Source organism: Mesoplodon bidens, assembly GCF_964165515.1.
Source record: "Mesoplodon bidens genome assembly, chromosome: 13".
NCBI classification, from domain to species: Eukaryota; Metazoa; Chordata; class Mammalia; order Artiodactyla; family Ziphiidae; genus Mesoplodon; species Mesoplodon bidens.
In genome coordinates, this window is record NC_138169.1 from 52380991 (window position 1) to 52407921 (window position 26931).

The 26931-nt window shown below is 56.6% G+C and overlaps 1 protein-coding gene across 27 annotated transcripts in view; it reads right to left on the bottom strand.

Moving 5' to 3' along the window:
- Positions 1 to 26931, bottom strand: part of CELF4 (CUGBP Elav-like family member 4) — a gene marked incomplete at both ends in the record, with an annotated part of 301897 nt that overhangs the window by 9986 nt on the left and 264980 nt on the right. For 4 of the 27 annotated variants that reach the window (XM_081252850.1, XM_081252866.1, XM_081252844.1 and 1 more), the window contains 10 exons: positions 676 to 847; positions 1295 to 1373; positions 5925 to 6008; positions 11336 to 11419; positions 13185 to 13250; positions 17009 to 17158; positions 19200 to 19347; positions 20255 to 20398; positions 20828 to 20907; positions 21336 to 21461. In XM_081252850.1, coding sequence (XP_081108976.1) covers positions 676 to 847; positions 1295 to 1373; positions 5925 to 6008; positions 11336 to 11419; positions 13185 to 13250; positions 17009 to 17158; positions 19200 to 19347; positions 20255 to 20398; positions 20828 to 20907; positions 21336 to 21461 — 1133 coding nt within the window. Of the gene's footprint in view, positions 1 to 675; positions 848 to 1294; positions 1374 to 5864; positions 6009 to 11335; positions 11420 to 13184; positions 13251 to 17008; positions 17159 to 19199; positions 19348 to 20254; positions 20399 to 20827; positions 20908 to 21335; positions 21465 to 26931 lie in introns of all 27 variants that reach the window. The other 23 variants (XM_081252851.1, XM_081252867.1, XM_081252846.1 and 20 more) reach the window with 13 other exon arrangements.

Sequence of the window (26931 nt, forward strand, 5' to 3'; positions counted from 1 at the left end):
CTCTGTGCCTTCAGCTGTAAGGCAGGACCCAGACAGAGAAGGGAAAGGTGACACCTGCGCACTCATCATGGCCTCTGTAAAGAGGGCGGGGTAAGTGGCCCCAGTCCCGTACCATCACCCTCCTCAGCGTCTGTCCCATCCTCTTTTGCTTTTTGGTAAAGTTCCCTTTGAAAAGTCCTGTCCCTCCTCTCCAGACTGAGCTGCGGGGAACTGAAGGGGTGAAGGGGTCAAGTGTCTAAAAGCCACCAGCCCTTCAGGCAAGAGAGCTGGGGAGGGGAGAGCCAGGGAGTCTGGGAGAAGGCCCCAGCACAGGCCTACAGCTCCCCACAGGGCCTACTCCTCCCCCAAACTCTCCCAGCCCTGAGCTTGCCATCTGCTCACCCCAGGGTTTTCTGGCAAACAAAATTGCCGGTGTAGACCTTCTCACACCGGTTCCCTCACTCCTGCTCCTCTTGGCTCTGCGGCAGGGGGATGGTCATACCCATTTCTGACGGGGTGACCACAGCTCTGCGCCTGCCCCCTAGGCACCGGGCGAGGAGCAGGTCGAGCCGGGCGCAGCGGGTCCAAGGCACAGCGAGGCTCCATCCGGTCCACAGAGGTCAGGGGAGGCGGCGGGTCCGTCCGGTATCAACCTCCCCAGCCCCCCGTCCCCGCGCCCCGGCCGACCCCGGTTACCTGTGCGAGTCCTGGTCTCCCCCGGGGGACGCTCCCGCCTGCACTCAGTACGGGCGATTGGCGTCTTTGGGCCGCTTCAGCTGCACCTTGAGCCTCTTCATGCCGATCTGGAAGCCGTTCATGGCCTGGATGGCGGTCTGCGCGCTGGCCGGGTTGTCGAAGCTCACGAAGCCTGGCGAGACACGAGGGACGAGGGCCTGGGTTTCCACGGGGCCGCCCCGGCCGGGAGGGGGCGGGGGCGGAGAAGGTCCATGGGGGCCGAGGGCGGGGCGGGCGGCGGTGTCTCCCCGCTCCCGCCGCGCCTCCGGGCGGGGGCGGGGCTCAAGGCTCCTCCCCTTGGGGGCCCCGCCCCCGTCCCGGCCTAGTGCCCCCCACAGCCCGCGTGCTTGCGGCCCATCCCGGGGCGGGCGCTGCCGAGGTTCCCGGCTCCCCGACCCAGGCGGCCCCGGGTCGGGCCGCCCCGGCTCCACCTCGGCTCTGGGCGGCGCCGCTGTCCCGCGTGCCCTCTCCCCAAGGCGGGGCGCCCGCGGCGCGGCGGGGCTCGGAGAGGCGCCCGCCCCCCACCCGCGCCGGCCCCGGCACCTCAGCCCCCGCCTGCGGTGGGAGAGGGCGGACACACCTGCGGGTGGAGGAGTTTATTGGACACTGTCCTCCCTGACAGGAGGGGGCCTGGCAGCGGGAGGGCACGGGGTGCCGGCCTGGGGAGAGAGAGGAGTGCGAGGGGAGGGAGGGGAGGCGCCACGGAGCGAACTTCGCCGCCGCCGATTCCGGCCGCCCCCCTCGCGAGCGCCGCCCGGCCGCGGGGCAGGGCAGAGGCAGGGTCCCCGCCGCCCCTCCTCCCGCTCCGTCCCTGCCGAGGCTGCCCCCAGCCAGGCTCCGGGTGGCCACCGGGGCCAGTCCACACCGGCTCACATTAACCCGCCATCTCGCTCCCAGGGGCCGTCTGCACCATCCTTGTATTTAGTAAAACTCCACCCTGGGAGCAGGGGCTCTTGCCCCGGACTAAGCACGCGCCCATTGATGTGTCCCCTGTGAATCCCTCTAACACTAATAATGGTATAACAATAATAGTACAAATTGACCCTATTAGCGAAAGTTAGCTGAGCGCCTTCTCCGTGTACTACAGACTGCAGAAGTGCTTTTCACGTGTTCACCCCTCCCAATATCCCAGGACAGGATATAGAACCATCCATGGCTCCCAGTCACCTTCTGAAACAAGCAGTTCCCAGGTGGGAACGGATTAGGTTCCCAAAGCTGATTTAGAAGTCACCTTTTGGAACTTCGAATGCATCTCCTTATAGACTACACTACATCAGCATTTCCCAAAAATGGCCCTAAAAGGTGCTCCCTGAGAAAGGGCCTTTGGTGGTCAAGCAAATTGACAGCCAGGCCCCTCTGGGACAGTTCATGGCACATTCACAAATAAAAACATCCCTCTACCACCCCAACTTCTCTCTTCTTTATGGCTTTGTTTAACCTAGTATTCCCTGGAATTTATTTGACTTTAGAGGCCTTTTCTCCTGTAAAATGGACTTAGACCCTGCAAAATATATGAAACTAAGCTTGGCGAAGTTCCCAGGCCATCCTGCAAATACACTTCATTTGGGGTGCTTGTCTCCAAACGGCCATTAGATATATAAGGGATAGGTGTACAGACTCCGTTGAAGTAGAAAGCTGCTTTCTTGGTTAATTGTCTGTGGTACCTTGGGCCTGCCTGTGACCCCTCCCTTACTCTCCCCGTGTGGTGGCCCTTTTACCTCCGCCCCAGACAATGCCTCCACCGGCCTCTTTTCTCTTTCTCCTTCCTGCATTTGTGTGCATTTTCTCTTGAGGCCATGCGTCATCAAAGATGGGGGAGGGGTGTGTGTACACGCACGTGAGTGTACTCAAGAGTGGCAGCATGTGAGCTCGGATGAGATTGGTCAGAGATGGGCCCAGGGCAACATGACCAACATCTATGTATTATGTATTAATCTATGGGCGAAAACACAGAGGAAAGATTTCTGATTATCCGTAGCTGGAAATCAATGTGAGTCATCTTTCCACCTCCCCCTCTCATGCCCTCCTGGCCCATCCCTTCCCCACCAACTTCTCTGACTGATGACTAAATCAAGCTGTCAGCAGAGCAGTTTTCAAATGTGTGAATGGTGCATCTGTTATACTGCTCTCGCCCAGATTAAGAGGGTGGGCAAACTAAACGCCTCTCTTCCTCCTGGGACAAGATAGCCGAACTGTGGGTGACAGTTCCCCCCACAAAAGAACAAATACGAGCAAAGTGGGGAAGAGATGGGAGAAAGATTAAAACGGCTGGAGATGCTGTCTAGGGTGGAGGTGTAAAGGGAGAGAGAGGGTCCTGGAGGAAGGAAGAAGCCCAGCCTTTGGGTTGAGTTTCTGGAAGCCTGGGGGTTGGGAAGGATTCCGGGCTCAAGAAACTTTTCTTCCTGAACTAGTTTTGTTAACTGGCTAGCAGTCAGGGCAAGGAGCATCTCCCCTGCTGGCCCCCCCTCGGCAAGGCTCTAGGCACCATCTCCCATGTTCACGGTTTCCAGGGCTGTGTCCCTTCTCCCAGACACCCCTGCCCCATTCCTCCCACTCCCGAGAAGATTCCTGCCTTCCAGACCGTGGGAGTATGTGCAGGTAGGATGCCCTCCTGGCGGCCCTCCAGCCCGTCTTCCAATGCAGAAACCATCTGTGCTGCACATATGTTCACGACGGCCTCTGAAAGATTCTGTTTATGTTTATAAAGAGCAAGCGGGGCCTTTAAGGAGTTCACTTTAACAGAGGACCACGTGTGCAGAAAAATGGCCCTTCCTTTGGGGAATAAAGGGGACCCTAGCACCTCCTGAGGGTCCGCTCTGGCCAGGTCCCTCACATGGACCATCTCGTATGACATTCACAACACTGCTGAGAGCTGACTGCTGAAATCCCCATTCCACAAATAAGGACACTGAGGCCCAGAGAGTAAACTTGCCCATGAGTGTGTGCTGGGGAGAGCTGCACAGGCTCGGTTGCCAGAGCAAGGAAGGGAACCCAAGAGGCTGAAGGAGGAGCTATTGGGCCAGCCAGCTTGGCGGGAGCCTGTCCTTTCTCAAGGCCAGTGGATGTTCAGCGCTAGATGTTTGTTCAGGAAGAGAGGAAAGAGCCAGAGTAGAGGTAGGTGGGGATGGACTCCCAGAAGCAGCAGGGCGAAAGCCTTTGCTGGAGAACTTGAATGAGCTAATGGCAAGGGTAGTCCGGGGCTGACTCCAGGGAGTCAAACGCACTCCAGCCCGGGGGCTCAGCATGTTCTGGGCTCTTCACAGTTTTCTTCTGATTTATGGAACATCTGAGGCTTACTTAGAGAGCAAAGGCAGCTGATCCCCAGTTTGTCGTTTTTACATACATAATGTAATTCGTCAGAAGAAACACCAAACAGTGGAGGGGTGCAACCTGGTCTTTTCCTTTTGCCTTGTTTTCCCATCTCCCAGAGAAATGAGCTGCTGGGGCAACTCTGTGCCACTGAAATGCCACAGATTGTCAGTGGCAGCTGCCAGAGGGGAAAGGACAATGTGCAAAGACCTTGACTGCCTTGGCGAACATGCTTTCCACCCTGAAGCCCTTCCTGGTCCTGGAAAGCTGGTCTCCAAACTGGAATCTCCTTAACATGTGCTTCCTGGTGCTTCTGCATTTTTGTACCTTCTCCCCTTCCCCACTCCCAAGGGGGGACCCAGGTTCCCTGGCCAAAGCAGGATCCTATTCTGTCCTCACAGCCCCAGAATCTGGGGGTCAACCTGGAGATTCTGAGCTTCTGGCTGACTCAGCTCTGGGGACTGGACTCCTCAATCCTTGGGGAATCATGAGTGGGTCTGGCCCCAGAAAGAAGCTCCCATGGAGGCAGAAGAGGTGGGAGAGGGGCTAAGGAGGAGTGGAGAGGAGAGGTGTGGGGATGAGGTGGGTTTCCAGGAGGTTGGAAGCAAATTGAAACTCAGGATGCCCAGTTGAATTGGAATTTCAGATAAACAATGAATTACTTTTTTAGTATAAGTATATCCCCAATATTGCATGGGACATACTACACGTAATATTTGGGATATATGTATGCTAAAAATGTATCCATTGTTTATCCAAAGTTCTGATTTAACCGGGCATCCTGGGTTTTATATGACAACCATACTCCTAGATCCTCCCAAACCTTCGTCTCCTATCTAACACCCTGCCCAGGAGAATTTACCAGAAGTATCTTCATCCTGTTACTCCCACCATCTTCCACTACCTACCACACCACAGGAAGCATCTTCACCTGAATGGCTGAAACCCTCCCCAGCACAGGCCCACCCTCACAGCTGGTCTCCCCTGAACCCTCCTTTCTCCCCAGAGCCTCCTGCTTCCTCATTCACTGACCTTTGACTCTTCTCATCCCAGCCCCCTATTCCCCCTGCCTGGAATTTCCTCCCCTTCCTTTTTGTCTATTTGCATCCACCTGCCTTTCTCCTTCCTCCATTACTTGGTGCCTCGCAGATTTCACTGCTGTTGAATAGATGTGATTTTCATCTAAGCTCAGACCTGAGGCTACCTGAGGGCAGGAACCAGTTTCCTCTTCCTGATTCCTCAACAATTTGGCTCTGGTGGCCTGAGGGGGTTGGTAGGGGGAGGAGGGTTCATTGGATGGCAGGAGGGGAGCAAAGAGCAGGGTAGACAGAGAACGGGGGCAGGGGCAGGACAGAGAGATGGACAGAGGAGGCCACGGGGCCGGCGGGGTAGGGGCCTCGGCTGGGCGGATCTCCCACCCCAAGGATCATGCTTGGCTTTTACCCTGGGGCCACTGTGACCCTGAGAGGAGAAGGGCTCTGGGAGAATGGGTGTCGCCAGGTTCCGCTCCCTGCCCTCCCACCCCTGCCCAAGGTGGGTCCCTTCCCCTTCTCAGTCGGTGGGAATGGAACTTTTTGCCTGGGAGGAGAGACTATCTCTTGGACTGGGACAGGGGGTAGGGGGGCTGGATGGGGCGGGGGGTGGGGTGGGCAGAGAAAGCCAAGAAGCCAAAAGAACAGAAGAGAGAAGAGGGGTGAGAGGTGGAGGCTGGAGGCTGGGCACAGGGAGCACTTGGGGGTGGGGGCCGATGTGAAGGAGCAGGTTAAAAGCAGTTGGACACCGGTAAATTGGTGCGAGCACCACCCTGTCCTAGGTGAAGTTGGTTTGTTATCTTTACCCACCAAAGCATTTACTTTGGTTAGTCGCCCGATCCACAAACACTTTCGAGGAGATGACATTACCGAAAGGGAGGAACATCTGCATCAGCTCAGCGTCCCCAAACTCCTGGGGCAGATGGTAGATGAACAGGTTACAGCCCTCGGGCCCTGCGGTGAGGGGGAGGGCGGGGGAGGAGGGATGGCGGGGTGGGGGAAGAGAGAGACAGAGGAGAGGTGAGCGAGTTAGGCAGCGGCAGCAGGGAGGGGTGGGGGCGAGGTTAGGAGGGGGAGTCTCATTCAAGATCCAAAAGTGGCCACGGAAAAGGGGGGGCTGCTGAGCCCCGGGTCTGAACTCTGGTCTCCACTCTGCCCTTGGGCAAGTCACTGAACCTCTCTGCGCCTCAGTGACCTTTTCTGCAAAATGGGTCCATAACAGGGTGCCTTGCAACTCTAGGGCTCCAGGGGTGGAGTCAACCAGTGAATGGGGTGAATGTGCCAAGGCCTGATCAGTCATGGAGGGGAGATGCTGAGAAGAGGCAGGGGTAGGGAGACCTGCCAGGCCCCTGCTCAGGGGACGTCGGAGGGAACTGCCCTGGGGCAGCCGTGCCTGTGGTGCTGGGGCCTCTGGAAGCCTCACTTCAGCCCCCAGAGGCAGGACTCTGGGGCCTGGAATCCCCATCCTCCTCGTGGCCAGCAGCCCCTGCTTCCCATCTGGTCTCCAACGGCCCTACCCTCTGCTGCCCCGAACCTTAAAGTCAGCCCTGATCTTGGAGGTGGAAACCAAGATTGATCCCACCGCCTCCAGCAAGCTAGGTGAGCAGAAGGGGCTTCACTGCCAGGCTCCGTGATGGGATACCCACAAGCCAGGGTACCACGAGCCTTATGGTGTAAGTCTTCCTGTTTCATTACAGCAGTAACAGCCCTGCCACTTCTGTAGCATGAATTACATGCCAGGCTGCTCTACACACTTTACGTGAATGTTAATTCTCTTAATCCTTACAGCAGCGCTGAGGCTGTTGTCATTCCCACTTCACAGAAGAGAAAACTGAGGCCAGAGAAGTTGTCACCTGCCAAGTCACATAGCTAGTAGGCAATGGAGCCAGGATATGAACCCAGACCCAGGCTGTCTGCCTCCGTAGTCTGTGCCCTCCTCTCTCTCTACCTACCTATCATTCATCTCAGTGCCCCAGAAACCCTGAACCCCGCTGAGGTCTTTGGATTTCTGAAATTTGCAGATAGCTAAAGATTCACATGTTTCTTTTTAAATGACCAAAATGCTCAATTTTAACTCTTTGAATGGGAAATCTCTCCAAGCTCCTTCATTTTTTCCCTGCCATCTAAAATAGAGTATGCCACAGATAACTTAACCTTTTAAAGTGTGGACATTTCAATGTTTGTTTCCAGCCTATGGAGGACATGCAGAGGAAACAGCTGCACTTGCTAAGAGTTGGATAAGAACAAGGTTCTGATCAGAGGCTGGTAGAAACTAGGCAGGAGCTTAAAAGTGAAGACCGTAAGGCACCGACGTGGGCTGCTGTGTGGCTTTCACAGCCAGCACCCTGGTTCTCTGGGACGTGTGAGGCTGCCAGATAACCTGGGTCTGGAGCAAATCATCAGCTCTGGAATCTCTCCGCCCTCTTCTTCCTCTCCTCTCCCCTCCCGCTCTCCTAACTTCCTCCCTCCATCTATCCGCACCCCCTTGAGGTTCACAGCTGATAGCTAAGAGTCCTCTGACCACCAAAGCCTCCCTCTGAACCAACGACCTCCTCGGCCCTGGTCCCTGCCCTGCACCACCTGCCCACCCCCGGCCTCCGGCTTCCCCTCCCTGGACTGCTGGCTCTGCCAGCTGACGGCGCTTTCAGAACCGGCGCAAGCGAGCTCCTTCACCCACTGCCAGGGGTCCCAGGGCTGGATTCCCCAAGCTCTGGTGGCCCTGCCCCCTCCCCTCCAACCATGGCAGGTTCTCACTGGTTCACACTCTTTGTGAATGTGTCCCTTGATGGTCCCCAGCTAGATGTGAGTCCCCTTGCAGCAGGAACCAGCCTGAAGGCCTCACCTAATCCACACCTCCTCCAGGGTCCCACCCAGATCCTCCCCACACCCTCTCCCTTCCTGGGGCTCCCTGAGTCCATAGCCCATATTCTGCAGTCTGAGGCTCTTTCTCGGGTAGGTCTGGGAAGCTTTCTCTCCAGCCAGAAGCGGGTGCTCTCTAGGGGCAGGGGCATTTGCCTTCCCCCCACCCCACCCCCGTCCTCCTACTCCCCTCCCCCAGCACGTGCCTCCCTTCCTCTCCCATCCCAACTCTTCCAGACTTCCCCCACCCCTCCAACCTACGCTGACACCCGCCTTGAACTTGGGGTCCTCCCTACAAGTTCAAGTTCTGCAAGCTGCTTTGTGTGGATGTTATTTCTGTTCTCCTTAAAGAGTCAAGGAGCCTTCAAGGGTAGAGCCTCTGGGCTCAGTCCCATCAGCATGGTGTGTGGCTGAGCCCCACAGGGACGGCTCTCCCAGCCCCCTGCCCCTCACCCCTTAACAGTGAGCCTACACACTGCCTTACTGGGGCTACCCTGGAACCCTAATTCCCAGATTATAGAGCATCCAGGTGGCATAACCCTGCGCAGGACTTTGGAGATCAATCTGGTCCAAACCAGCCTTCTGACAAAGGGTGAAACGGAGCTCCAGAGACAGAAAATGACTGCCCTGGACCACACTGCAGCACCTGGCACAGTCACCTGGGCTGGTCTGTGGGCAGACAGCCTCAGGGCCTTCAGGCATCTGTTTTCAGGCTCAGCTCAAAGACAAGGGAGCTGGAAGGAGGGTCCTGCCCAACAACCAGTGTGTCCTGGTGTTTCAGTGGCAAGACACAAGGGGAGGTGACCACGGTGGAAAGAGGCTAACTACGGGCGTGGCTGGAGGAGCACAGCCTTCTTGCTCATGCCTCACACAATACTGGACACGGCTTTGGTCTGGCTCCAACCCACTCTAAGCCTGTCTCCACCCCATTTCCAGGCTCACCTCAGGCTTTGCAGCACCCATGCCTTTGCTCCTGCTGTTCTCCCAGCCTCAAATGCCCATCTCCCCATCTCTATGTGCTGGAGGGGAGTCCTCATCCTTCAGGACCCCACAGATTTCCCCGAAGACCCCACTTCCGGCACCATGAGCTCGCCCTCATATGCAGCGTGCTTCTATAGGGATCTAGGTTCACATCTCACTGCTTCCCATGGCCTGCTCGCGCAGCGCACCGACGTCAGGGAGGATGGGGACAACAGTGGGAGATCCTCCTGCCCGATGGGAGGCTGGAGTGGGGACTGGCCACACAGGGTCTGCTCTAGAGAGCAGGGCATGGGGGTGGGGGTAGCTGAAGCTGCTCGGAGATGGAGAGGGGTATGTGAAAGAGTTCAGAGCTAGACTCATGGGTTGGTACAAAGTATGAGGTAGGGGGTGGGGCAGGGAGCAGATGGGGGGGACTGTGTTTAAGGACAGTGTGTAAGGGCTGTCATATGTGTTAGTCAGAGCAGCACTGACCTGCGGAGGGAGGGAGGGAGGGAGGGAGTGAGAGTGTGTGTGTGTGTGTGTGTGTGTGTGTGTGTGTGTGTGTAGAGCAGGGTTTAGAGACCTCCACTGACCTGCGGAGGGAGGGAGGGAGGGAGGGAGGGAGAGTGTGTGTGTGTGTGTGTGTGTGTGTGTGTGTGTGTGTGTGTGTGTGTGTGTGTGTGTGTGTGTGTGTGTGTGTGTGTGTGTGTGTGTGTGTGTGTGTGTGTGTGTGTGTGTGTGTGTGTGTGTGTGTGTGTGTGTGTGTGTGTGTGTGTGTGTGTGTGTGTGTGTGTGTGTGTGTGTGTGTGTGTGTGTGTGTGTGTGTGTGTGTGTGTGTAGAGCAGGGTTTAGAGACCTCCGAGCCACACGTCAGAGTGATACAGGGCACTGACTACAAGGTGAGGGCAGGTCAGCCTGAAGCCAGTGGGGTGACAGAAGCAGTAAGGGCCACTGGGCACAGCTCTCTGCTCTGGGCCTGGGACAGGCAATGCTGGACTCTTGGACCCACTGCTTGTGGCCCTGACCCGACTGATGTGGTGCTGGAAGGCATCAATGGAGGGAGGAGGGCGGGGGCAGGGCAGACTCCAGGGCCAAAGCCCAGTGAGGGGACCATCAGGCAGCGGCAGGCTGATGGGCCATCGTCCACCCCCACTTCACCAATGGGCCCAGGCGTGACTTGGAGCTGCAGCATGGCTGCAGAAGTGAGCAGGGGGCCTCACCATGCACCCTCTGGGTTCCTGCAGCTTCCTCCTCATGGGCCCAGGGAGGTGATGACACAGGTCTCAGGAGCTGCCTGGTGCATGTGAATTAAGATAATGCCTCACGTACAACTTTGGAGAGGGTGACAAACTGGTGAGGGGAGGGCTGTGTGCATGGTGAGAAATCCACAGGCGATTGCTGGAGTTTGGAAGGCAGACTTGAGCTAGTCTGATCCTCATACCCCTCTAGGGAATGATCATCACTGTCCTCATTTTACAGGTGAGGACACCAAGGCTGAGAGAGGAGGGGCTGAGCTGGGAGTCAGACCCAGAAGGGTTTGCTTTCAAAGACCAGCCTTTCAACCATCCAGGCTCTGGGGCCTGTTCGGGGCCTGTCTGACCACAGGGCTTTGGAAGAGCAGACCCCGGGGTCCTTTCCAGGACTAGCCCACATCCCACAGCTCGGGGAGAGTCTGCCGCAGGGGCTACGAGCCAGCGATAAGGAAACCACTGGAACCCTCTGGCCACGTGGGCTACATGGGCAGGTGTGGTGGCCTCACTGGCAGGCTGACCCTCTTCACGGGGTGGAGAGACAGGACCCCATCAAACTGAGCTCTGTGAGCATCCCTGCACCCCTGAGCGTGGACCTGTTATCCAGCTCCTGTGGGGCTCCGGACTCTGGAATGGGAGGACTCAGATTCTTTACGAGGTTCCAGCCTCCCGAGGCCCACTGGCCTTGCTGCCCTGTTCACACCAGGGCCTCCAGATGTGACTTTCCAGGATCCCCTTCTTTCACTAGGCCTACACTGGGGCACCCCATCCCCTCACCTGCCCATGGAGTCCTGCCCTGGGAGCTCCAGCTGACTCTCCTTCTCACCTAGAAAGCACAACCTCTGTCCCTGATGAACTGGTATCCCCACTCCCACCCACCATCCCAGCCGTGACCATTCATATTTCTCCCCTTCCCTGCCACTGGACAAATGCTGCCCATCGAGGGAGGGGAGATTCTTGGACGCTGCCTCCTCCGGGACCCCACCTTCCTGACCTCCCTCCACCTGGGTTTACAGAGCTGCCCGTGACAGTGCACCTCCGCGCCTGGATTGGAGGGCGCTGCCTCTCACCGTCCCGCGGCTCCTCTCACCCTCAGCACAATGCAGATGTGGTCACCTTGCCAACGGAACACCCCTGCCAAAGGCCCAGGCGCGCAGCCTCTTTGGGGAGAGAAGGGGGGAAGAGGCGTAGGAGCCCCGCTGGCAGACTCACCTTCTCTCTGTTGCTGGGGGATCATTGGAGGTGGCTGAGGAAAGGCCTGGCTTATCTGACCATAGGCAGCAGGGTAGGCAGCTGCTGGAGGGCCAAAGAGAAGAGGCAAGAGACGGTGACAGTGACACAGAGAGAGACAGGGTGAGAGGCAGGAAGAAAGAGAGAAATTTCAGTGTTGAGCAGTAAAAGCAGACCAGCGAAAAAATGCATTTTTAAGACAAAGCCAGTTTTCAGCAGTAATGAAGGAGAAGCGGCAAAGGGAAGACTAGATGTGTATGTGCGCTGGTGTGTGTGTGTGTGCACGCGCACGCTGGTGTGTGCATGGGGGAGGCGAGTTTAATCTGCAGTGGACAACCCACGTGTGGGTAATCCACAATAACGAATAATCAAAAACATCAGAATGCCCTGGAGAGGATCGCCCCACACCACCTGGAACCCACAAGGTTTCCCCCTTCTCTGAGCCCCGAATGACTCCGGCCTCTCGCTCAGCTGGCGCCTGTGTGGGAGACGGGACCCCCCCAGGTGTGAGCTTGGCCTCTGGGATCCTGCCAATGGGTGGCTCCCCAGGGGCGGAGGGCTGAGTTGAACAAATCTGATGCTTTCTATACTCAACTGGAAAGGGTCAGAGGTGGGACAGGAGTGGCTAGCCCCCTCCTCAGCCTGGCCTGGCTCCCAAAGGGGTTCAGGGGGGCTCAGCAGATGAAGGAGAGAGCTTCCTCTGGACTCCAGATGTGAGAAGCCCGCTTTATCCAGGTGCCCATGGTGCCAGGAAGCTCTATCACCCTCAGGGGAGACACTGCTGGCTCCTAAACTCAGCAAGGAGGGACCCTGACCAGGCCAGACAGCAGGACACTGGCTGGGCGGGGATGAGAGAGAGAGAGAGAGAGAGAGAGAGAGAGAGAGAGGTGGGGGGGAGAGAGAGAGAGAGAGAGAGAGAGAGAGAGAGAGAGAGAGAGAGAGAGAGAGAGAGAGAGAGAGAGAGAGAGAGAGAGAGTGTGTGTGTGTGTGTGTGTGTGTGTGTGTGTGTGTGTGTGTGTGTGTGTGTGTGTGTGTGTGTGTGTGTGTGTGTGTGTGTGTGTGTGTGTGTGTGTGTGTGTGTGTGTGTGTGTGTGTGTGTGTGTGTGTGTGTGTGTGTGTGTGTGTGTGTGTGTGTTTTTTGCCGAGCCCAGGGGAGGGACAGAAGCGTGGCTGACAGCGGGCCTTGGGCTTCCTATGGTAGCTCAGCACCTTCCCATTCACTGACCCAAGGCCATCTGCTCGCCTCTCCTGTTTTCTACCTCTGGCCGCCTATCCTCCCTTGTTCCCTGTCCTCCTTGCTCGGGCCCCACTCCTGTTGCCGGTGTATGGCTACGACGGGGGGATGGAAACTGCTTGCCTTCCCTCAAACCCAGGCATCTGTGCTTTCTGAGCCAGTGACACCTAGCTCCGGCCTCACCCCAGTGCTGCTGGGAGGCTTGGTGCTCCTGGACAAGCCAGGCCTGGCAGCACCACAGGGGAGGGAAATCTGGCCTCAAAGATGAGTCACTTCACAGCAAGGTTAAAGCTTAGCCTGGCTCACCAACTCATCGCATGTTCGGACCACCCACCACCGCCGTGTTGGGTTAGGGTTAGGTAAGCTCTGCCTGAAGGCCAAGGGGCACCTGCAGAGAGGGAGGGAGCCCAGCGGGGGTGGGGGATCTCTGTCAGCATAACCCTCCCTCCTTCCACCACAGCTCCTGGCCCGTCCTGCCCTGCACCCCCCTCCCTCACAGTGCTAGGCCCAGGCCTGGCTGGGTAGGGGGCACCGGTGCCCAGGCATGGGGAGGTGCATACAGCCGGGGGACCACCGTGGGGACGCGTGGATACTAACGACCTGCATACTGCTGCACTCCGGCGTAGGCCTGCTGCAGGGGGTCCGCGGCGGTGGGGCTCTGCGCTGCAGGGGAGCCAAGGGGGCAGAGGTCAGCGATGCCTACCCAAACCAGCTCCTCTCCCACCACACCCCTGGAGATGAGGCTGTAGCTGCACTGCCTTCCCAGCCACTGTGGTCTCTGTCCTGGGGCAGGGCATCTGAGGCAGGAACCCTGAATGGGGGTTCCTCTTTCTTCAGCCTGGGGCCCTTGGTAGCGTGGAAAGCTGTTTCCCCTGGCTGGGGGGATGCGGGCTGCCGCTGGCTTGGGTCGGGGGTGAGAGGTGTGGTTCATGCAGAAGGCTGGGAAGGGCGGGGAAGGAGACACCAGAGAAGGGCTTGACCATGAGCGGCTTGGTGGGGAGACACCTGAGGGACCTGGCCCTGGAGAAGGGCTGTGGGAAAGCGGACAAGGGTGCTAGAGGCTATCAGGAGGGTGGTTTCCTCCTCACTTACCCCTAGCAGGACTCAGGGGCAGAGCCCAGCTAGGCAAAAGAAAGGGCATGGAGGCCTCATCCTGCCATTCTTCCTGGGCCACCCATGCCTACTCAAATAGAGGGACCCCCTCCCAAATTCTTAGGGAGTTTGCACGAGGCACAGAGGTCTTTCATTCCTGGGCATGCCCTTAGTAGAACTGACCACACAAATAGATCTGCCCCACGGTGCCCACAGACACCAAAGAACAAGAAGACCAAGGACCTTCTAACACCTGAGCTCATGACTGGGACATCTACTGTCCAGTGCGCAGGGGCCCTTAGGCTGATAATTTGGCAAGCAACCCAGAGACGCTGGACTTCTTGGTTCACTTCTGTTGCCTTTGTTGTGCCTGCAGATGTGGTGGGCAAAAGCCTGGCTGCAGCATGGACCGATGGTGGGCACTGCCTTTGGTGATCAAGGGCAGTGATGACTGAAGTGGGAGTGGGCTGGCCTTGGGGGCCCAGGGAGATGGGTGGGGACACATCCAGCCTCAGTACATTTGAGGCAAGCTGGAGAACACAGGGAGGCAGATAGGAAACCATCCAGGCTTATCGGCCTGGTGACCCAGGCCAGCAAAGCTAAATGGCAGTGCCAGGCTTTGGGGCCTGCAGACCAGGAGGAATTCCCAAATTTCCCTTCTGAGCTCTCTTCCCTGAGCCTCTCAGTAACATTACACTAGAACAATAGCTCCTGGGTCTCTGAGGGACAAGGGAAAGTCCTGGGGCAGAGGTCCTTAGAGATCATGTGGATGGTAGCACGTGAGCTGGGCCCAGGAGGGCACTGCCCAGAGTGGGGAGCTGAAGATGGGTAAGGATGCAGGCTCCTTCCCGCCTGGGGTTGTCCAGAACAAAACCCTATCCCTCTATTTCCCCCACGGTGGACACTGGAGCTCCCAGTGGTGACGTAGCAGTAGTGGTGGTGTTTGGCAGGTGGCCTCCTGCTCCCTCTGCCTGACTCTTCCACCAGCCTGAGCTCCCTGGAGGGAGAGCCACAGCTTGCTTGTCCTCTTGGGCTACCCAGCTGCTCAACCACAGAATGCCTTTATGCCAATTAGAAAAAAGATGTCTCTTCACTGGGCAGAGTTTTGGTGCCCTGTGCAAAAGATAACCTGCACAACTTCTATGGCAGCTCCCCCAGCGCAGTGCCAGGATCATAGCAAGTGCTCAGCAAATACCGTGACGTAGGCAAGAAATAACCAGTCCCTATCATGTGCGAGAGCCACCCCTTCAGGGGTGTTTTGTGGCAGTAAAAGCCACACTGTGTGCTTCCAGCATGATCCCGATGAGTAAAGGGGAGAGCAGAGATGCTCCCTGGGGCTAGGAAGTGGAGAAAAGCATTTCTGAGACCCCTCTCTGCTTCTCTGCTTAATGACCTCATTAGTAACTGCCAAAGAATGAGCGCTTCGAAGGATCTCGCTCATTACAGCAGCTCCAAACTCTGCATTTAAAGACGGTAAATTAATTTTTTTAACGTACTACGTTTTTCCTTCCCTTCCCTCCATCCCTCCCTCCTGCTCTGGCAGGGGATTGTTTATGGGATATGACAGATGGTTACAAATGGGCAGAGAAACGTTTCCAAACTCCACGAGGGAAGTAGCTCACGGATGCTGGTAGGGGTGGGGAAGGAGCAGGTTTGTCAAAATCCAGGGACCCAGATGGGCTTGTGGGCAGGCGAGGGAGGGGGTGGTGAAACCACCCAGATGTGCTGGGGACTGTACCTCCCAGCCCATGAGCCTGAGTGAGGAGGAGCCCAAGAGCCTGAGATAGGTGGGCTCTCTCCCACCTCCAGCTTGCCAAGCCCCTCCCAGCCTGGAGCCTTCACCATTAAACAACACTCCAGATCCCCCTCCAGGCCCCGTCACTTCATTCTCTAGGCTTCTCTGGTCTCTTCGCTATGCACTGAGGGGTGAGTTGTGGGAAAAGCACTGAGATGGGATCATGAACAACTCCAAGTTCAAAGTCAGGAAATTCTCCTCTATTTCTCTCTGGCACACTGAACTTGTACTCTGCTGCTGGTACAACGTTTATATTCTATGGATGTCTCGGCCTCACTCCAGACAGTGAAATCAGAATCTCTGGGCTTCTGTGGTTTTGCAAAGCCACACAGTAGATTCTGATGGGCAACCAGAGTGGGAAGCACTACTTTGCCCCCCAAGGCTGACCTCCTCTGCCCTAGTTGGGCCAACCTCCTAACCCACCCTGCCCCTGCCAGGACAGCCCCTCCATAGCAGTGTGCTCCTTGCTCATCTGTACTTAATGTTTGATCTGAGCGCCTCCTCAGGAAGCTCTGTTGGGCTTCCTCAGCCTACAGAATGAAAGAACTCTACCTTCATTGGAATCCTTAAGCATCTCAAAGCAGAGAACACTCACTCTTGACCAAAGTCTACTCTGCCTTATTGCCTCACTATTCTGTTGATGCATATCATGTTCCTGACTGGATTTTGACCTCCCAGGAGATAGGCCCATGTCCTGCTCTCCTTCTGGGCCACCCCCTTTCATCTGTCATAGACTGGGCACTTACTAGTACTTATGGGGACTCTGTGGCCTCATCCCCTGCCCTCCAGGAAGAAGGACAGCATTCTCCTCATCGCTATTACGCTGCCTCTTGCCAGTCTACTCTAGGGCTTTGGGCCCAGCTTCCCAGCTCCAGTCCTCAAGACCAAGGAGATGAGCTGCTTAAAGTCAACTGGACACTCTTACCACAGGAGAACTGCTAAGTTTTAGAGGAACAAAGTTAATCAGGAACAGGCCTCCTGGATCTTCTTGTGCGCCAGAATTCATGAAGGTAGGACCCAGGAACTGTCCAACGTTCTGGTCCTCTGTCCAAAGTTCTGACCGCGGTTTCGTATGCACCAAGGGACCGAACTGGTATGTATTGGCCAGATTGCCAATCTATATACCTCCACTTCCTTCCCAAAAGAGGCTTTTCCTATTTAATACTAAATATGATTATTCTTTTAGCTTCTATCCCCTCACTTCTTTTGGGTCAAATTCACTCTCAAGTAATTTGCAGTTATTAGCCTCTCTCTAGATGAGCTGGACAACTCATCTATTCTCGTTTCCCCTGAGGGAGCCCCAGGAATGGGTTTTTTTCTCACCCATCAGACTGACAAACCCCCAGGGATCTGTCTTCTCTTCCATCAGGAGCTCCCTGAAGGAAGGCAGGAGGCTGGCTTTCCCTGATCACATTTGGGGTTCCACCAAGGAACAGAGGGCAGGGAGCCACACACTCCCTGTTATAACAGCTAGGGCATGCACAGAATGGACGAGGAGTGTGTTGCATGCGGAAGGGCTACCAGATGTTCTTACCTGGGTAGGGGTGAATGCCATTGGCAAACACAGCTTCTGCAGCAGGTTGCCCATTGGCCTGTGGGGGGAGGCCAGTGAAGCCGTTCACCCCAATGGGGGACGGGATGCTAGGCACGGCTGGGGCAGTGATGCCCGGAGGAGTGCTGCCACCTGGTTCCAGAAGTGAAGATGGGTGGAGAAGGGGAGGCAAACAGAACAAAGGTGATGAAGGCCAACCCATGGAGCTCCACCCTGCTGGCTCCAAGGACCTGGGGATAGACTTGGAACTCACACGTCAACTCAGTCCTATCTGTGAATCAGACCTTGGGTTATCATCTCCCTATATGTAATGGCTCTACTCATCCCAACTGTATCTATACTTCAAAGCAGAGTCCAAATCTCACCTACCCCACAAGGACTTCTCTTATTACCACTGACTGCTTGACCTTGGACCTGCAGCACATAGACCTCTAAGTGCCCTTGACTTTGACCACAGTTGGTCTTCCTTTAGTCTTTTTCAATGATTCGTGCTCACCCCAGTTAAGTCAGGATGGACTGGTCTTTGTCTAGCCACCAAGGGGTTTCGAAGCTATGGCTCTGCTCTCTGCTATCTTAATTGGATCACTGTGGGGCTGATTTGACTCCCTATGAGGGAGTCTTGATACTCAGGTGGAGGAGGTCTTAACTGTGGTGTTCCCTTGCATTGAGGGAGAAAGGCCTTTGCAGAGTCCACACTCGGCCCTATTCACCCAAAAAGTAGACACCCTGGCCTCCTCCTCTTAGGACCGTGGTAATGCTCATTGTGGCAGGGGTAAAGTTGGGGTCAGATGACAATATGCCGTGCCCCCCCTACATGAGGTGGATGGAAACCAAGGTGTGGATGGCATGGTGATTGTACTGAGGCCCCAGAGGCTGGAAAGGCCTTCCTCTTCATGTAGGAAGCAGGGTCTCTCTGTGGATAAGGACCTGAGGCCATCAGGAGTGTCCCTAGATTGGGGATCAGAGCTTTGGGGTGGTGTTCAAGTTGGGGCTAGAGATGGCACAGTCTTTTATAGCTTTTAGCTGGGAAAGGAATAGCTCCTGGATGTCAGGAAGGCTGCTGCTATGGCCTGAGTGCAGATAGCGAAGGAAACTTGGTGAATGAGAACTCAGCCCTTGGGGCTAGACAGGGATTCTTAACTTTGAAACTACTGGCATCTGTAGCCACACATTTCCTTGTAGGGAACTGTCCTGTGCATCTGAGTGCAGATAGCGAAGGAAACTTGGTGAATGAGAACTCAGCCCTTGGGGCTAGACAGGGATTCTTAACTTTGAAACTACTGGCATCTGTAGCCACACATTTCCTTGTAGGGAACTGTCCTGTGCATCTGAGTGCAGATAGCGAAGGAAACTTGGTGAATGAGAACTCAGCCCTTGGGGCTAGACAGGGATTCTTAACTTTGAAACTACTGGCATCTGTAGCCACACATTTCCTTGTAGGGAACTGTCCTGTGCATCGTAGGAGGTTTAGCAGCATCCCTGGTCTCTACCTACCAGATTACAGCGGCACCGCCCCCCTTCAGTTGTGACAACCAAAAATGTCCAGGACATTGCCAGATATTTGGGAGGGAGGGGCAAAATTGCCCTGGTTGAGAATCATTGAACTGGATTATAGCCAGGATCCAATTAAAAACATGCTTTGTAAGCGGAGCTGTTTCCAACCCCTCTGACCTTTAGTAACTCTTACAGTTCTCTCTTGCTTGTTGTGAAGCTGTCTTGGAAAAAGTCAGTGAATCTAGGTTGGGTTAAAGGGAAATGAAAAAATGGGGTTCCTTCTGTGCTTGGGCCAGGGGTCGCAGGATGGGCAGGGCTGGTCCCCTCTCAAACCTCAAAGGGAGATGTGTTCAGGTCAATTTCTTTCCAGATATCTATACCAGAGATCAACATGAGTTGCTTCCTGATATGGCTAAACAATCTGAGTGAAATTCTCACCACTCTGAAATCATATCACAGACATCAGGGGTCCACATCCCATCTTCCCATGGGTCCTCAGGAATTAGAACATTTTTGAGACACATTGCCCAAGGATAAGGCCTGCATTGGGCCCAGACACCATGTGCTCTTGACACAGGATGGTCCATTGGTAGCCAAAATTGGCCAAACAAAAGGTACCGATGTGGGTCCAGCTGCTTTCCTGCCAGGCCAGGCCCTGTGTTGGTACCTGCCCACTTACCTGAGGTTGGGGTCATGGGTGCGGCCGCCAGGCCATTCATGTTGAGGGCCGCCATCTGCTGCATCTGGGCGGCGGCGAAGGCAGCCATGGGGTTCAGGTAACCACCCTGTGCGACTGACGCCATTAGTGCCGCTTGCTGCTGCATCAGCTGGGGCAGAGGGAGTGCAAAAAATATCATGCGCTTCCAGGGGGGGCGACCCTCCCCACCAAAGGGTTCAGCTCCCAGAGACCAGCCTCCTAGGCCCTGAACCCCAGGGAGCTCAGACACATCTCCCGACCCCCACCCCCAGAGAGCCCTGATGCCTTCCCCATACCTGCCCTAGCTTTCAGTGGCTGTTAGAGACCACCCCCCTCCCGCCCCCCAAGAGAAAACTGTGTTCAAAAGTAATAGTAAGGTCCTTGGCACTCTAAAGTTGTAGAGGGTGGGGGAAGGGGACTGGCTCCATGGGCCTCATGGAGATGTGACATCCAAAGCTCTAGAGACATGTTGGATGAGCCTCTGTAGAACTAAGTTGGAATGGATGTCTGTTCAAAATGGTCCTAACTTGGAGTCTGTAGGGTAGAAGCTACAGGAGAATCACAAATAAAACCTCAGGCACCCCAAGGTTCTCACAGAGCTGAGTGGGGACTGGGGAGGTTGCTGAAAGTGGCCAAGTTTGGACCCTGCTGAACAAGTGAGGGGAGCTTGCATTTTTAGAAGCAGAACCCTGGCCTATCTTAGTGTCACCCACGTGGGGCTACAGGTCTGAGAGGCAGCTGAGGGGAGATGCTGGCAGAGCCCGCCCCAGTGTGGAAGAAAGAAGTTGATGGGCGGGGGCCTGAGCTGGGGCCTGAGGGGACTACAGAGGAGGTGTAGGGGATGAGGGCTTGGGGGGCACCTCAAAGGACCCCTGCCAGGAGTAACCAGAAGGCCTGAGGACACCCTTCCATGAGCGGTGGCGGGGGTGGTGTGGTGTCAGCAGGACACTGAACCGCTCTCCCTGTTCCAGTCAGTGCTTCCTAGGATTTGCGAAGAACTGCCGCCCCCCGCCCCACCCTGCTGTGCCCTCACTTACTGCCTGTGCGTAGGCGCCATAGGCCCCGAACGGGATGGCCATGGGGTTGAACATGCCCATTTGGCCAGCCATCTGCTGCATTCGCCGCATTGTGCGCTCCTTGTCCGTGTCGGCGAACTTGACCACCAGACTGGATGAGGCTCCCTGCAGCCAGGACTGTGCGTGAGGCCCGCCAGCCCTAACCGCCTCTGCTCCCTGGCCTGGGCCCACCCAGTCCTCTCCACGGGGTGCTATGGGGGCGGGGTAGGTGGCATGGTGACAAGCACCAACCCTCTGTCCAGGGGTCTGGAGTCTTAACCCCCCCCCCACCTCAGGCTTTTTCTATCTGGGTGACCTTGGGCCACTTCCTTAACATCTCTGGGTCTCAATGTCCTTGTCTTAGAAGTGCGGATATTGGCAGTGCCTTCCGGTCTCATGGGGAGGCTGTGGGCACCCCAAGCGTTTAGCATCCTGTGGCCAAGCGCGCGAGGCCTGGCGGGGCCCTGCGGATGCGTGAGGTGGCCGGGATGTCTCTGTCCCTCATTGCCCCATTCCCTCCCCGCCTCCCAACTACCCAGGGGCGGCCGCACTCACCGGCATGGTCTGGCTGCCGTGCAGAGCGTTGATGGCGGCTTGCGCCTCGGCGTGGGAGGAGTACTTCACAAAGGCGCACCCTGAGGGGACGGGAGAGGCTGAGCCACGGCGCCGGGGCCCAGAGGAAGGTCAGAGAAGCGGAGGACTGAAAGGCGGGGCACGGGAGGGGCCGAGGGGAGAGGGCGCCTCCCAGAAGAAAGCAGAGTGAGACACAGAAAGAGTGAGAGAGAACCGACGAACTCAGAGCCACACAAGGAGGCAGAGAAAGACCGGGACCGGCCAGAGTCCTCCAAGGACCCTTAAGTGGGCCCGTCCCCCGCGACTTGGATCGCGGCCTTTCCATCCCCGCAGGCCCAAGCGCCTCGGCCCTTCCAAGCAGCCTTACCCGGCTTGCCCGACGGGGCCAGCCCGAGACGGCTCGGGACTCTGCCGTCAGGCTGGCAGGAGACCGCGGCCTCGCCCCGCCCACCCACTCGCCCCACCCACTCCCCGCCCCGCCCCCACGCACCCTTGCTGTTGCCGTCTGGCCCGCGCAGGATGGTACACTCCTCGATGTTCCCGAAGGCCTCAAAGAGGCGGCGCACATCGTCCTCAGACTGCTGCTTGTTGAGCATGCCCACAAAGAGTTTTCTATCTTCTGGAACAAAATTAGGAGATGCTTACCGGGGCCGCGGGCCCGGCTGCGCGGGGTCGGGCCCGGGGGGAGGGCACGGCCGGAGGTGGAAGGGTTACGGAGGGGAAGGGTAGGAGCTGGGTAGGGGGCGGGAAGGGGGCCGCACAGCAGGAGGGGGAGGGAAAACAAAGAGAGGGAGGCGGGTGGGGCACCCTAGAAGGGGAGGAAGGACGCGGGGTGAGGGGGTTAGGGGGAGAGGAGGGCAAGGCCAGAGGGGGAGGGGAGGCAGGAGGGGGTGGGTCTAAGCGGGGGCAGGATTGCAGCGACTCTGCCCCTTCCTGCCTAGAGAGCAGACCTCACACTGAGGGGCAGGGCCACTGGCAGGCACCGGCACACTGGTCCTATGGGCAGCCCTACGTTCTCTTCCTCCCTCCGCTTAGACACAAACTATCTTCCTCAGCCACTTTCACCCCCAGATGCCAAAATTAATTTCCAACTGGCAAGTCTGCCACAGGGCCTTTGCATATGCTGTTCTCTCTGCCTGGAGTGTCCTCCACATCACAAAGTTGAATCCTCTAATGCTAGGTCTCAGTTTAAATATTGCTTTCTCATCAAAGCCCCTCCTTCCACTTCTTTATTCTCTGTCTCAGCCCTTCCCATGGTCCAAAATTCAAAGGACAAGTATTTACTGCTTTGCCTGAGTAGTGGGTTTCTGTCTAGCTCCCCACCCCTCAATCTATGCTCCCTGAGGCAAGAGGCCAGGCCTCTGCTGGAGCAGTGGTAGCAGGCACATAGTAGGCCCGCAGGACTGAGCTGTGGAATGAATGAATGAGTGTCCTATGCCAGTCCCAGGAGCACACCTCCTTTCTGCCTCACATGTTCTTACCTCCATCTGGTGCTCCCTCCTCTTGCCCCTTCCTATTCATGCTGCGAAATTCAGCCCTGGGCACTTGGGAGGGCCTGTTTCTGAAGACTGGGCTCCCTCAGCAGCCTCCCCCCACACTTGTGTTGAGTACCAAATGGTTTGTTGACAACACTCAGATGTGTGCTCAGGGTGACAGGGATCACGTTAGGCTGTGTGGATTTGTAGTAGCTTGTGAATGCAAAAAGATTTCCCATCCCACAAGCTCTTACTGCAGTGTGACTTTCACTCCTCCCAGGGAGGTGGGGTCTAAGTTCCCTCCCCTTGAATCTGGGTGGGGCTGTGACTGCTCTAACCAATAAAGAATGGCAGAAGTGACACGAGCTGCCTTCAAAGGCTCGGTCATAAAAAGGATCAGCTTCCACTCTCAGCTCTCTCTTTTGGGGATGGTTGCTCTGTGGAAGCCAGCCACCATGCTGTGAAGAACCCCCAACTAGCTCATACCAGGAGTCCACACAGAAAGGAACCGAGGCCTCCAGCTGACAGCCAGCATCAACCACCAGACATGGAGTGAATGAGTCCTGAGATGATTCCAGGCCCCAGCCTGTGAGTCTTACAGCTGAGGCCCAGACATCCTGGAGCAGAGACAGTCCCTCCAAGCTGTGCCCTGTCTGAATTCCTGACCCACAGAATCCATGAACATAATAAATGTTTGTTTTATACCACTCCGTTTGGGGCTAAGTTGTTAGGCAGCCATAGTTGCTGGAACAGGGTCCCCGTGGTGGCAGACACCCTCTAGATGCTTGTTGACTATTCAATAACTGACACACACAGCCAAAACTGCAGAAATGCTCACCGCAAAATTGCAAATGGCCATGTGTTCATGGTTTCCACAGAATGCAAGGGCACTCCAGGACCATGGCCTTCTGGATTCAGGGTGGTTGGTACCTCCTGCACCAGAGCACCCCCGTCACTCACACGGCCAGGAGAGTTAACATAGAGATGAGGGGCTGACCTGGGGTCTGGAGCAAAGCAGAGGAAACTTCCAGGCCCTGCCCTGCTTCACAAGCCACTGCAGAGTCCTCCTCCTCAGGAAGGCCTGACCACCATGCTGCTGGTACCCCCAGCCTGGAGCACTCAGCACTGGGCAAGCTGTCAGCGATGAGGTGCCCCTTCCATGCCCACGGGGTATCATTGTCAGTTCCTGTGACCAATGCTGTGTCAGGGCACGCCAGCCTGGACCTCCAACATGGGTGGGCTTCAGCCAAAGCTCTGGGCCCGGAGCCTGCCCTAGCCTGGGCGCTCTGCCTGGTGGCTCAGGCGCTGGCAGGGCTGGGCATGCCCCCACCCCATCTCCAGGCATCCCCAACTCCAAGCTCTGGGCTGGGGGAAGCAGAGACTTGGAGACCAAGAGGAAGGAAGACAGAGGGAGTGGAAGGGGTGAAACTTCCTCCTGAGGAGGGACAGGAGGAGAAAGGGAGGGGAAAAGGCGGAGACAGAGGAAAAAGAACTAGAAACAAAGAGCAGAGAGAAGAGCCAGGCAGGAGGAGAGGGCAGAGACAGAGGCGAGAGGGCCGAGGGCTTACGTTTAACTCCCAGAAGCACAGCAGCATGAACATGAAGTGAATGGAGTTTGGAAGCCTTCCGGAGAGCCTTGAAATTCTGCTCCCCAGGTCGGCCAGGTGCTCCCCCTCCCCCAGCCACTTTTAAAGGCTCCAATTAAATGGGATTTCCAGGAAGACCAAGAAGTGAAAACCTGCCCCCTGCTTATCCCTGACCCTCCTGCTCAAACATCTCCTCCCAGGAAGGAACTAGGAAAGGAAGAGAAGGCCGGTCCTGCCCGGAGCCTGATTTAGATGCTGGAACAGCAGCTCCTGCCTCTCTCCTGACGTCGGAATAGATTCCTCTCGTTTCATTATGAGTCGCTTTCTGATTACATTAAAATTCATCCCCACGTGCCTTTCTATCCAGCCACTTCCCTTTTGCCAGGGGTTTTTTTTTTTTGTTTGTTTGTTTGTTTTTTCTAATTCCTTCTTCCACTCCCTGAAATCACCCCTTACTGCCAATTCTCCATTCTCCGTTCTAGGCCTGAGCCCTTCCTGTCTGAGGACTTTCCCAGTGTGGAGGGGGCCAGGGTCCCACTCTTCCTGCCTGTCCGGACTTCCCCAGGGAAACTACAACTAGCCTGACCTTTCTGGAAGGCTGCCAGAAACCAAATAAACCTGGCTCCAGACTCACTTCTTCTAGGTGATCTGGATTGACCCCACCCAACACAAAGGTTTATTTGTTTCTAGGATGCTCTTTATTTCGAGCTGGCTTTGGTACTGGGTGAGTGATTCTAAGGCTTGTCTTTCAGACCAGGGAGGAGAAGGACTCAGCCTGAGGGTGGATCTCCCCCTTTGGCCCAGGCCCACTGGCTCACACCCCAGCTCTGCTGCCTTCCAGCTGCATACCTGTTCGTCCTCTCAGGTTTTTCGGTCTCTAAAATGGGAATAACTCAGCCCTCCTCATGTGGTGGACAATAGGCTCCCAGGAGATGCTGCAGGACAGAGCCCGGCCAGCAGTAACAACAACAGCGATGACCATGACCTGGGGTTCTCTATCCAGGAGGAAGAGGAAATGGGGCTCCCCGCCCTGACTGGAGGGGACAGAGGTCACAGAGAGGGAGAGGCCAGAGGATCCACATCTGGGGGAGGAGCGCTTGAAGTGACAAGTGGGACTGGACTCAGGCTGTGGCTGCTCAGCTGAGATGGACAACCTTTCCTTGTGTCCCCACCCCCCATGCCCTCCTCCCCCCGGGCCACTTTCCCAAGGCTCTGTCCCCAAGCTGTGTCAGATGACCAGCGACACCATTTGGCTGGCGTCTTGGATCTTATGCCAACCTAGCGAGAGTCTCAGAGAATGACTCCATTTCCCCAGCTACTTCCCACCCGCTCCATCATGGACACAGACCCCGATTTCCTGGCACAGGCTGAGCAGTCCCTGCCCTCAGCCCTCCTGCCTGAGTGACGCAGGGTCCCTGGCTGATGGTGGGGCTATGATGCTCTCACTGCCCCCCCCACCCCGTGAAACCTCAGCCTGAGCCTGTTTTAGGGCTGTGGGGCTGTCGCTGCTCCTCTGACGAGATGTTCAGGCAGGTATTGCTGGGACTGGGCCATGCAGGCCACCTTGATGGGAGGTGAAGCCAGGACAGACCTCAGGGTCAGGGGGAAAAGGGGCTGAAGACATCCCTGAGTGGGAGGTCGCTGAGACCGCATGGGAGCAGTCTCCCTCAGAGATGCAGGAGGCTGGTCTGCAGCCCAGTATCTGCCTCTTGACAGAGCCCAGCTTAGGGCAGGCAGGTGGCTCCATTAAGCTCAACTTCTGACTTCCTGGGCTGAGCCCAGTGGCTGGCACAGGAAAGTTTTGGCTGTCACGGGCTCTGCCAGTGACCTGCTGGGTGATGGGCAAATACCCCAACTCTCCCCTGCCCTTGGGTTTTCACATGGGCTCCTCCTGGCCCAGGGGCTGATCAGGGGCTCATGCTCCCGCAGTGATTCAACAACTGTTTGCTGAGCAGCTTCTCTGTGCCAGACACTGTTCCATGCCCTGCTTCTACAGCAGGAAACAAGAGAGGTGAGTCGGCTCACTGGAGCTGACTTCCGGATGGGGACAGAGGCCGTCCACAAGAAACAAGTTCCAGAACAAGACAAAGGCCAGCAGGGCTGCAACAGAGTGGCCCCCAGAGCTGGTGTGCCCTCCCCAGCGGTAACAAGGCCGCAGAATGGCAGAGCTGGGCTGGACCCTGGAAAACACCAAGGCTCCCACCTTTTTTAGATGAGGAGGTCGGGGCAGCTGGGGCCGGGACTAAGCCCGGGTTCTTGGAGTCTCTTGAATTCCTTATCCTGACCCCCTTGCTGCTGCCTTCCTGCTCTTTTAAGCTATGAGTGCCTGTGTCTGCAGGGGTGAGGGAGCACCTGGGGTTCCAGGAGGCAGGGGTGTGACACCCCAGAAGGTTGGCACTAGTCCCGGCCCTTCCTGAACCAGAGCGGGCAACTCAGCTCTCTGTGCCCAGATGTCCTGCTCTCACTGTGGGGGGAGTGGGCACAGGTTATCTTCCTCCCCCTCCCCAGGAGCCGTGGGTGGGGGAAGCCAATAAAATAACGGGTGGGAAAAGTACCATGTTCTGTCAGGTGCACGTGTTTCCAACCACCTGAGAAGGGAATGGACCAGAGCCCCTGGCATCCCGCCTCCGGTCACTCCTTCAGCAAGCATTGACTGAGCACTTACTGTGTGCCTGGGACTCGGCTGATCAGAGAGTCTGAGATGAGCCTTGGGGGCCCTTCTGGTTTTCCTCTTTGGGCAAGTGTGTGTGTGTGGGGATGCTTGGCTCTCAGATCCCTGGAGAATCCAGTCTTTGGCCCCAGAGCCTCTGCCACGGAGCCCCCCATGAGAGAGGACAGCCAGGTAATAGCTCTGGACTGCAGGTCTGTAGGGGCCAGTTGGGGCAGGGGGCAGTGGCAACACTCTGAAGGCTTCCAGGAGGAGGTGGCCTGGCGTCAGGGTCAGGGGCTCCAGACCCACAACAGGATTTGAGCAAAGGCTGAGAGATGGGAGGGCCCTTTTTGGCTGTTCTTTTCACTTGCTCCC